Below are 12,136 nucleotides of genomic sequence, written 5' to 3' on the forward strand. Positions count from 1 at the left end.
AAGAAAGACATAGCAAGATCCTAGACTACCCATGACACTCCTGTTCAGATCTACAAGAATCACTATTCCTCTAACTGTATGTTTTATGTACTTTCTCCCTGAATGTTTCGTAAGTTTAATAATTTTTTTGGAAAGCTATATAACAAATTCTATCATTAAAAGTAACATCTAGATCACTTAACCCCTTCAAAAGCACAATATTTTGAATGTACAACTGACCCTTAAACAACATGGGGATTAAGGATGATGACTCCTGGCACAGTCAAAAATTTAAGCCTGCAGCTTAACTTCTGACGCCCAAAAACTTAACTACTGATAGCCTACTGCTGGCCAGAAGCCTTATGATAAAATAGTCAATTAGCATATATTTTGTATTTATATGTATTACGTGCTGTATTCTTACAATAAGCTGGGAGGGGGAATGTTATTAAGAAAATCACACTGAAGAGAAAATAGATTTGCAGTACCATACTGTATTTCTCAAAGAAAATGCAAGTACAAGTAGATCTGTGCAGTTCGAACCCGTGTTGATCAAGGGTGAACTGTAGTTTTCAGTTTAATAATCAACAATAAAATACTGGGTTTGAGATCAGCTCAACAATTCAAAAGATTTTATGCTTAAACTTGTAAAACTTCCAATTTTGAGCTTCTTTAATGTATAAAACTAACAATTTCATATGGTTCACCTAATACATATCTCAGAACACTCAGCAGACCATTAATTATCTTCAATAATTAATGCCACTTGATTCATGCCAGAGAATTCCCACAATCTTCAGCCAGAAAAGGATGCACTGTGGAATGGGGTGGGTTTGGGGTTGTTTATTGAAGAGCTCTGAATATACTGGCACAAATTCAAAACCTGGGCTTTGCATATTAATCAATGGTTGCATTTGTGATTATTCAGAAAGCAAAACTAAACAAAACATCCAGCTCTTAAAGGCTGTGAAATGATAAACATCACCGGTTTCTCTAGTTATAACTAAAATTCAGTCAAAACTAAACTGTTAAACATCACACTGTAATAAAGGAGCTAAAGACATTCACCTAAAGAACATTTGCAAAGACTTTTTTTTTTTCTTTTACTCAAACTGCAATTTTTTTACAGCTCTATGGGTAAAAGGAACCAGTGTAAGTATCAAACAGAGTGGACAACTATTAATAAAAGGAGCAATAAACAAAATACAGACCTCCTCCAAAATTACCTCTTGCTCAAGATTATTCAGGAAGAAATAATCCAGCTGTTTTCACCAATCCTCATTCCTCTTTAGAAAGCAGGCAACAGACGGAGGAAATGCTCCAGATACATAGGGTACTTTCGAAAAGTTAAGAAAAATGTACCAATGGTCTCAACTTTTGTCTTAAAAAAAAGGAAGGAGAGAAAAGAAAAAAAGAGAGAGAATAGAAAATAAAAGAACAGAAAATAAAAAAGAAAAGAAAGAAGATATTAACATCTGACAAGTGAGATAATGAAGCAGGAAAATTTAAGGCATTTTCAAGGAAAAACAAGTGTTTCTACTTGTCCAGGAATGACAGTTTCATTCATTCAAAAAGTATTTTACTAAGAGTTTACTCAGAGTTACACAGATGATGAAACAGTTAACAAAAGTGACAGTCCCTGTACTCAAGGAGCTTAAAATCTAATGGAAAAGAGAGATAATAATGATACAAATTACATTTGCAAGTACTACAGAGAAAATTCAAGCTGAGTACAAAAAAAGAGGAAGGCTGGGCTATTATTTTCTCTAAGAGGGTGAGTAAAGGCAGCACTTAACTGTAACATTCGAGGAAACCAGACAGAAGGAAAAGAGCAAGCTTTGCAGATTGTGTAGAGAAAGCACTTTCCAGAAGAAGAGAACACAAATACAAAGGCCCTGAAGTGAGAGAATACTTGACATATTTGAGACAGAGCAAGGAGGCCATGTGACTAGAGCAAAATGATTTATAACAAATGCAAGGATTCTGAACCGGAGTGACTGGAATAAAGTTAGTGTTCTTACCATAAACCGTCAAGTTAAAAGGAAGAAACTCATTTCTGAGAGAAGGAAAACAGAGATTTAGTGAAAATCTATAACTCACAGTTTCTCTAGGACCTTCCAGTGGGGAATGAATTCTTACGGAGCTAGAGATATGGGACATGAAGTCATCTGTAGAGAGATGACAGTCAAATCTGCAGGAATAGTAAAGAAGTGGGAAGAAACAAGCATAAAGAAACAAAATACAGACCCCTGTGAATGCCTGCATTTAGCAGGTGGGAAGAAGAGATACAGAGGGGAAAAAGCCAACCAACCCTTCAGGAGTGAGTGACTGGGACTGTGATTGTCTGTGTGTGCGTGAGAGACAGGGAGTATGTGCACACGGGAGAGAACATGTGTGCACACACACACACACACAGGAGCCAGGCACACATGTGTTTGTGTATGAGAAAGGGAAAGGGGATGGCATTTGTAGGGGCACACATACAATGTTAACAACACTGAGCATTAACTTGTTATCTTCCTTCATAAAATTTTAGGTATTTTGGAAGTTCAAAATTTATAACTTGTTTTAATTTTCATGGCTCTGGTTGTTAGCATCTATGAGTATTTTCACCAAGGACCATTTTTATTTTGTCAATAACAACTTCTTTACTACAACATGACCTGCTTTAGCCATTAGCCTTGAACACATTGATTAGAAACAGACCCTCAAGTGAGAAACTGTTCCTAAAAACACCACCACCAAAACAAACAAAACAAAACAAAACAAAAAGACAAACAAAAAAAAAACAAAAAAAAGAAAACAAAAACAAAAACCTTGAGAATTAACAGGATCCATTCTGAGATTACAGATATAATTAAAAATAAAAATAAAATATATAATGAAACACTAAGAAGTATGATATAAGGTGGTTTTAGTTAGAATATTCAAAACTACTTAAAGATTCTCCCTCTTTTTGGGTTTTTTTATCTCATTTTTTTAAGATCCTAATTTTTTTCACTAAATGATTTTATTGTTAAATAATTGCAAATAAATATTTCACTTACTAATTTAGAAAAACTATAGTTTTTTATTAGATTTTTTACAATACTTATAGCTATTTATTTAATTATAAATTTATTAAGAGTAATAAATAAATTATACACCATAAACCATAAGCCATAAACCACAGGATAGGGAGCTACTTTAGGGTTTGTTGTTGTCTTAATTTTTTTTTTAATTTAATTTTTTTAAATTTTTTTTTGTTTGTTTTTGAGAAAGAAACAGAATGCAAGTGGGGTTGGGGCAGGGAGAGAGGGAGACACAGAATCTGAAGCAGGCTCCAGGCCCTGAGCTGTCAGCACAGAGCCTGATGCGGGGCTTGAACCCATGAACTGTGAGATCATGACCTGAGCCACAGTTGGCTGCTTAACTGACTGAGCCACCCAGGCGCCCCTGCTGTTGTCTTAATTTTAAAAATGATTTAGAACAGATCAATTATTAGTAAGGAGATTGAATCAGTAATCAAAAACCTCCCAGCAAATAAAAGTCTGGGATCAGATAGCTTCACTAGCACATTTGACCAAACATTTAAAGAAGAATTAATACCAATTCTTCTCAAAAAGTATGAGGGAACACTCTCAAACTGATTATACAGGGCCAGCATTACTTTGGTATCAAAAGCAGACAAGAACACCACAAGAAAGTAAATTACAGGACAATATCCCTGATGAACATAGATGCAAACTGAATCCAACAGTGTATTATAAGGATCATACACTATAATCAGGTGTGATTTATTTCAGGGATCATAGGTTAATTCAACATCCACAAATCAATCAACATGACACACCACCTTAACAAAATGAAAGATAAAAATCAAATCAGCATCTCAATAGATGTAGAAAAAGCTTTTGAAAAAATTCAACATCCATTTATGACACAAACTCTCAATACAGATGATATAAATGACATAATAAGGGCCATATATGACAAGCCCAGAGCTAATATCATACTCAGTGACAAGGAAGACAAAAATGTCCACTCTCATCATGTCTATTCAAAACAGTAGTGGAAATCCTAGCCAGAGCTATTAAGCAAGAAAAAGAAATAAAAGACCTCCAAATCAGAAAGGAAGAAGTAAAATTGTAACTATTTCTAGATTACATATTATATCCAAAACCCTAAAGATTCCAACAAAAAACTGTTAGAACTAATAAGCTCAGTAAAGTTTCAGAATACAAAGTCATTAAAACAGTTGTGTTTCCATATACTATTAGCAAACCAAATTATTGAATATCTTTTCAATGGAAGTCCAGTACCTCTAGGAATTCCTTGACTTAAATAGGGGTGTGGGACTTGTCTTTGCTGAGGCTATTTTCCATCCCTGCAGAGAAGTTAACTTGCAGAAAACTAATAGTACAAATAATTCCTGTCCATAGAAATGCAAATTGTGTCCAGTGGAACTAAGCAGTTTTGCCAGTTTTTGCATCCATTTGCATCTATTTTAGCATGATTAATCTCTTAACAGTAAGGCACTTTGAATTCTCCTTTGAACCAAATCTCCTTTGAATCAAGTTATAACACTTGACTGGTTCCTTCATTAATTAATGAGTTAAATATCTCAGGCATGTGTTCATTTTATATTTGTAAGCAAGTCATGATTATATCCTTTTTTAAAGTTTATCCTTCAATAAAATGAATACAAGATTATCTTTATCCCTTCTCAAAAAACTCACAATATAATAAAAGGAGGTAACAACCATAAATAACTAGAATGAGATTAAGTATTCAGACACAGATATGAACAACATACTGTGAGAATTAAAATAGAATCCTTTTCTATCTGGAATATTTCAGAGAGCCTTACATCTTACGTTATAATTATATAAGGCAGGACCCAAAACTAGGGCCAACCCAAGGGAGCCCGGGGGGCTCAGTCAGTTAAGCATCTGATTCTTGATTTCAGCTCAGGTCATGATCTCACAGTTCATCAGACTGAGCCCCACATCTGCATCATCTGGGCAGAGCCTGCTTGCCCCTCTCTGCCCCTCCCTGACTCATGCATGCACATGTGTGCTGTCTGTCTCAAAATAAATAAGTACACATAAAAATTAGAGCCAACCCAGCCCAATGCCTGTTTTTGTACAGCCCATAAGCTAGAGGTGACTTTTATACTTTTAAATGTTTGGGGGGAAAAAAAAATCAAAAGAAGGAGGATCATCCAATGACATATGAAAATTACATGAAACTCCAATGTGTCCATAAATAGTTTTATCGGAACACGGCCACGCTCACTTATGTGTTATCTAATGGCTGCTTTCATATTACAATGACAGAACTGAGTAGCTATGAAAGAGACCTTATGAGGCATTCTCACTGATTCATACTGCTGCTCATCACACCCTAAACTGCACTACTGAGTTATAACTCCACAGCATTTCTAGTTCCACATTATCACCATACCACATTTTTTAAATTACCTATCTATACACATGTAAAAAATAAGCAAAGAGATAAGTGGACTCTGAATGTCATGCTTTTAAGGCAAAGGAGAACATGGGTTTCATTATAAAATAAGATGGCAAAACACTGTGTTTCTTATGCACTGGCACTACAGCTGTGCAGAAAGACTACAAATCAAACATTACCAAACTATGCACTCATCACAGTATTCTCAACTCATAGGAAAACAACAATCTGAAAAGTCAGAAAACTCTAAAACAGAGTAAATGAGCAAAGCCTCACACAGAATTCCTTCATAAAAATAAAAACAAGACTGCATCCAGAGTAAATTCCCAAGTAGATCATTTGTTGGCAGACCAAGAAAGCCAGTGACCAATGGTGAATCACTTAAATCATGTTTGACTACAGCAAAGAAATCCAGAGAAAACAAAAGCCTTTTGGTAAGTACAGGCTTGAAGAGTTGAGGTCATTGAGAGTGAAATCAAGAGTCAGTTTACAAAGAATGCAAATGATTTCAACTGGTTTTCCTTAACTCTTGATGAGTCAACAAATGCAGCCAATACTGCTCAGTTGTTGAGGAGTCAATGCTGAGTTCCAAGTGAGTGAAGAATTAGTCCCAATGTACAGTCTTCATGGGACAATCAAAGCCAACAATATTCTCAAATAAAGTCAACAAACATTGATTCAGTACAACCTGAAGTGGAATCCACTAAGATACATTATACAGATTTTTGGTAATTAATAAATAAATAAATAAATAAATAAATAAGAAACAGAAAAGGTTCAGTTGGACATATTTTCAACCTCTGTTACTGAATGCTAAATGGCTTTCATAATTAGTTTTTGCTGTAGATTTGATGCTATTTCTTGATCAATTTAACCTAAAATTACAAAGAAAACATAGCTTGTGAGAAATTTACACTGTGATAAATGTCAGAGTCACAATCATGAGCTGCCATATATTTTTATCAAGCTATCAAACACTAAAACAAGAAGAAAGATCTCTATTACCACATAAATTTGCAGTGAATATATTTTCAGAGCTCAAACTACAGTTCCAGTACAGTTTTTCTGACCACAATACAAGCGCAAAGTATATTTCCATACTACAAAATCCATTTAACTTTGCAAATGAGGAGCTTCACCCTAACCTTCCACCGGAAGTTTGTAATATAATGTTATGCTAAAAGGTAAATAACAAGAGAAGAATCTAATAGAATTCTATAAATGCCCTTTAAGCGATAAATATGCTCAATTAAAATCATTTGCTCACGAACGGATGTCAGCATTTGGCAGTACCTGATTGAAAAGACATTTTCAAAAATAAAATTGTAAAATCTCATTATAGACCAGCATTGACAGATGAGTATCTGCATTCAATTTTGATGATAAAAAACACTAACTTTTAACTACAATTAAGTAAAATGTTATTCTCCATAAGAAAAAAAAAATGTCACTGTTCACAGACCTGAGCTGCAAAAAGTTATAATAGATTAAACATGTATCTCAAACTTATCATGTGGAAAACTACATTGCATAGGATTTTCCTAATCAGACCCCAACAAAAACTGCTTTTCCAGTATCTCAGGAAATGTAAACTCCAGTCTTCAGGTTGATCAAGCCAAAACACCTGACGCCATTTTTGATCTATCTGTAGCTCACTCTATATACCATTCATCAGCAAAAATAGTAGGCTTTGTAAAACTCTCTCCAGAATCTAACCATTTTCCACCATATCTACCAGCATGGTTCAAGCTATCATTACTGTTCACCTATTATAATAACCTTCTAGTTGGTCTCCTTACTTCTTCTTTTGCCTCCCCCTTTAGCCTATAAACAAAAACCAGAGATTTCCTTTAAAAGTTCAAGCCAGATCATGTGACTTCTCAACCAAAAATCCTCCAATGGGGTTTCCCATCTCACTCAGCATAAGAAACCTAAGTCTTTATAATGGACCACAAGAAACTACATGATCAGCTCTCCATCCATCCAAACCATTTCTCTGTAAATGGTTTTCCAATCCTCCTACTCTGTAACCCCACTACTCTACAATTAATTGTCTACAATAGCACTTCCCATCACTTGACATATTATATATTTAATTGTTTCCTTCTCGTCCTACCCCATTAAAATATAAGCACCACAAAGGTAGGAAATTGGCATGTTTTTTTCAAGACTCTGCCCACAGAGTTTTAAACATTGCTTGGAATAGATTATCTGCTCAATAGATATTTCCTGAATAAATTAACAAAGTAACAAAAAACAATTTTTTTAAAGATTCATCAGCCCCTTCTCCTTACGTAAGTAAAATATACACAGATACATATGCATAAAATTGATTTACCATTGTGCTAAGTGTTTCTTCCCAATCAGGCCGCTCTCGAGGGTGAACATTTCTATGTAGTTCTGGAACAAAATCATCCTCTTCAGAATGTACTGAGGACTTCATCTTCCTGGAGATAAAAACATGAGAAACTATGATAAGAACTCCCAATTCTATGAAAACCTTCCAATGACTATAATTCAAAAAATAGAAGCTTATGTCAGTATGAAGTTTAATTAAGACCTTTAATGGTTAGTATTGATTCCCCATTTGTACTCTGGCTTTCAGAGATCTTTCCTGATGTACTAAACACCTTCTTTTATTCCAAAAGATAAAAGTAAAGTTAATAAGTAGCTAACCTTCATGCTCTATGGTAACTGTTATATAAGAACTGATTTTATCTGTTTAACACAGTAGGAACCTGGCAAAGATTTGCAGCAGCCACCAATATTAATGGAAAGGTGTTAAGCATTAGTAAAATTCCAGTATTACCACAATTCCAGAATATGGTATTTCTGGCTCCAATTTATGAAGCACAGTGCATTGAACTAGCACTCTTGAGAACAGCTATGAATGCTAAATAAAACATACAAAATAACTTGTCTAAAGGTGCAGGAAAGCAATCAATACAGGTAAGAGTTCTGGGGCTACGTTCTTTGAGAACCCATCAAGCAAATTCCACATTTAATCATTACTTTTGTATAAGAGATTGTCTAAATCAATAATGGGAAATAAAGCCCAAACATAATATTGTGGTCTAACTGAACTAAGCTGGCAGAGGTTGGAGGTTGCAGGTGCCAAAGCAGGGTGGGGCTTCAGGGTGAAAAATGACCCCTAAGAAAACGTGTAGAAACAGAACCCATAAATCTACATAGAAATTCCCCCCCCGGAAACTGTTAACTGATTCCTAAGTCTACAAATATGTAGGAAAACATGCTGAGAAACCCATCCAAAATCAGGTGATGGGCAACTAAAGAACCAACAGGGGATCTCAGCAGCCCAGTCATACTGTAGAGACAGAGGCTGGCAAACAAGCTGTGTCAAGATGGAGGAGTACTGAAAAAAGAAAAGGCACCCTCAGTTCTTGAGACTCCAGAAAAGTCATGCCTTAGGAGTAAGGTCAAACTGCCAATGGATGAACTCTAACAAAGCCAAAAACCAAGACTTTATAAAAGCATCAGAACTGCCAGAAAAAAAAATTAACTCTCTTCAGAGGAAAATAACATTCGACAAGCCTTCTGCAAATATTTTAACCACTCTAATACCCAATAAACATTACAAGGCATGCTTTAAAAAGTGAAAAACAATTGTAAAAAACAGGAACAAATGACTAAAAATTAGGAGGAAAATGTAAAAAAACAAAGACTCACATTTGATTCAGATTTTAGAATTTCCAGAATGGGCTTTAAAATTATTATGATGGAGTTCTGGCTTCTGCTTATGATGTAGAGGAAGCTGTAAGAGGCACTGTTCCCAGCCAAACAAGACAAAAAGAAAGCCTAAAAAATCATAACTTTTCTTGAATCCATCAGAAAACTAAGCAACTATGGGGCACCTGAGTAGCTCAGTCAGTTAAGCATCCCACTTCAGCTCAGGTCATGACCTTGGGGTTCGTGAGTTTGAGCCCCACATTGGGCTCTGTGCTGACAGCTCAGAGCCTGGAGCCTGCTTCGGATTCTGTGTCTCCCTCTCTCTCTACCCCCACCCCCCCATTCATGCTCTGTTTCTCTCTCTCTCTCTCTCTCAAAAATAAATAAACATTTTTTAAAAACTGAGGCAACTAGATAAACTCTAAAGAAAGACAGGAAACTCTAAGATGAGCTGGATCGCAAGCAATTGCTTATTTAGAGCAAAGCAGAAAAGAAGAAAGCTGCTAAGAAGAAATCAGTTAAATCCTTACCAGGTTTTATCAAGTTTTTAATCATATGCTAAAAAAAATTCATGATTAATATATTCAATATTAATACATTCAATAAAGTGTTTTAAACCTGTATGAAACAATGAAGAATTTTAAGACACAACTGGAATCTGAAAAACAATCAAATGCTCATCCTAAAATTGAAAAATGCAGTATCTGAAATTAAGAACTCATTAGATGGGTTTAATAAAATAATTCACATGGCTAAAGAGAAAATTGGTAAACTGGAAGACAGTTCAATAGAAAACATCCACACTGAAGCACACAGAGAAAAAGGAAATACACAACACAAAACATGAGACTGCTTAAAAAGGTCTCAAATATGTCTAAATTGCCAACTTAGACATAAGGGAGATGATGAAAGAGAAAACAAGGCAAAACCAATATCTGAAACAGAATAGCTAGCTAAAAACTTATAAAATTCATCAAAATAGAGATTCAAGAAGTCCCACATACCTCAAGCAGGATAAAAAAACAAGTTAGGCATATTTTACTCAAAGTGCTAAAAAAGTAACTAAACACTTAATAGAAAAAGCAGCCAGAGAATAAAAGACAAGTTGACTTCAAAGATGCAACAAAAATGTGGGAGGACATTTCAATGAAAATGAAAAGATAAAGTAGTAAACCCTTCAACATAGCAAGAGGAAAAAATACTGCCCACGAAGAATCCTCTAAAATCACCCATTAAAAAAGCAGGGAAAATAAATTATTTTCAAAGAAAAGCTGAACAAATTTACCACCAGGAGGGGTGCCTGGGTGGCTTAGTTGGTCAAGCATCCGACTCTTGGTTTTGACTCAGGTCATGATTTTCGTGCTGAGTTCAAGCCCCTCATGGGGCTCTGCACTGACAGTATAGAGACTGCTTGGGATTCTCTCTCTCCCTCTCGCTGCATCTCCCCTACTTGTGTGCTCACTTGTGCGCTCCCTCTCTCTCTCTCTCTCGATAAATAAACTTTTTTAAAAATTCTAAAAAAAATAAAAAATTTACCACTGGGAGACCTGCAGTAAAAGAAACAGAGTTCTTCTGACTGAAGGAAACTGATCACTGAACTACAAAAATTCACGAAGAGAACAATGAAGGAAAAAGTTGGAAAATGTAAGTAATGTTTTAAACTGACATAACACAATCATACCCTATGGATGAGATTTACAATACACATAAAAAAGCACATAGGAGAGACATGTGCAGTCGATCAGTATAGAAGTTCTCTACTGGCTGGGAAATAAAATAAGCCCTATTTTAGAAAAGAATGCAGTAAGTCAGATATATGTTGCAATCTTTACAATAATCAGTAAAAGAACAGTAAATAAATGTGTAACTAGAAAGTTGATAGAGGAGAAATCTGTTAAAATAAAACATACTTGGGGCACCTGAGTGGCTCAGTCGGTTAAGCATCCAACTTCAGCTCAGGTCATGATCTCGCAGTTTCATGAGTTCAAGCCCCACACTGGGTTCAACATACTGATTGCTTGGAACCTGCTTGGGATTCTCCCTCTCTCCCTGCCCCTCCCTTGCTCATGCGTGTGCAGTCTCTCTGGGTCAGTCTCTCTCTCCCTCTCTCTCTCTCTCTCAAAATAAGTAAATACATAAAACAATAATAAAACATATTTGGGGTACCTGGTGCCTCAGTCGTTTAAGCATCCGACTCTTGATTTTAGCTCAGGTCATGAGATTGAGCCTCATACCAGGCTCTGTGCTGAGCATGAAGCCTCCTTAAGATTCTCCCTCTCCCTGTCTCTGCCCCCCTCCCCTGCTTGCTCACTCTCTCTCTCCATCTCAATAAAAAAAAAAACAAAAAAAAAAAAACAAAAAAAACAAAAAAACATACTTGATTAATCCAAAAGAAAGCGGAGAAAGGAAAAATAAAGGCACAACTAAAAAGACAAATAAGAAAATATTTGCTGGTAGAAATTTAAATGATGCAGTCACTGTAGAAAACAGTTTGGCAGTTTCCCAAAATATTAAACAGAAATACCATATAATTCAGCAATTTTGTTCCTAGATAATGTAACCAAGGGAAATAAAAACATATGTCCACCATGAATTTATACATGAGTATTCATACCAGTATTATTTATAATAGTCAGAAAATAGAAACAACCAAAATGCTCATCGCCCAAAGAATGAACAAAATCACCAAACCCACACAATAAAATATTATTCAACCACAAAACCAAAAAAGAATAAAGTGCTGATTCATGCTACACAAGAATGAACGGTTAGAACATGCTAAGTGAAAGAAGGCACAAAAGAACATCTACTGTATGACTGCATTTAGGCAAAATATCCAGAACAGTCAAATTCACAGGGGCACAGAAAGTATATCTGGTAGTTGCCAGGGGCTAGGGAGAGGAAGACATCACAAATTACTCCAAGTATACCTCATTTCACTGCCCTTCGCTTTATTACACTGCACAGGTACTGTATTTTTTACAAATTGAAAGCTTGTGGCAACCCTGTGTGGAGCAAG

At 35.5% G+C, this 12,136-nt stretch overlaps 1 protein-coding gene across 2 annotated transcripts in view; it reads right to left on the minus strand.

Annotated features, from left to right (window-relative positions):
- The window catches only part of ARHGAP32 (Rho GTPase activating protein 32), a 198,658-nt gene that overhangs the window by 171,098 nt on the left and 15,424 nt on the right, over nucleotides 1-12,136 (minus strand). For both annotated transcript variants that reach the window (XM_042904540.1, XM_042904539.1), the window contains exon 2: nucleotides 7,769-7,877. In XM_042904540.1, the coding sequence (XP_042760474.1) occupies nucleotides 7,769-7,877 (109 nt within the window). The remainder of the gene's footprint in view (nucleotides 1-7,768; nucleotides 7,878-12,136) is intronic.

This window comes from Panthera leo, chromosome D1 (assembly GCF_018350215.1).
Source record: "Panthera leo isolate Ple1 chromosome D1, P.leo_Ple1_pat1.1, whole genome shotgun sequence".
Classification (NCBI taxonomy): Eukaryota; Metazoa; Chordata; class Mammalia; order Carnivora; family Felidae; genus Panthera; species Panthera leo.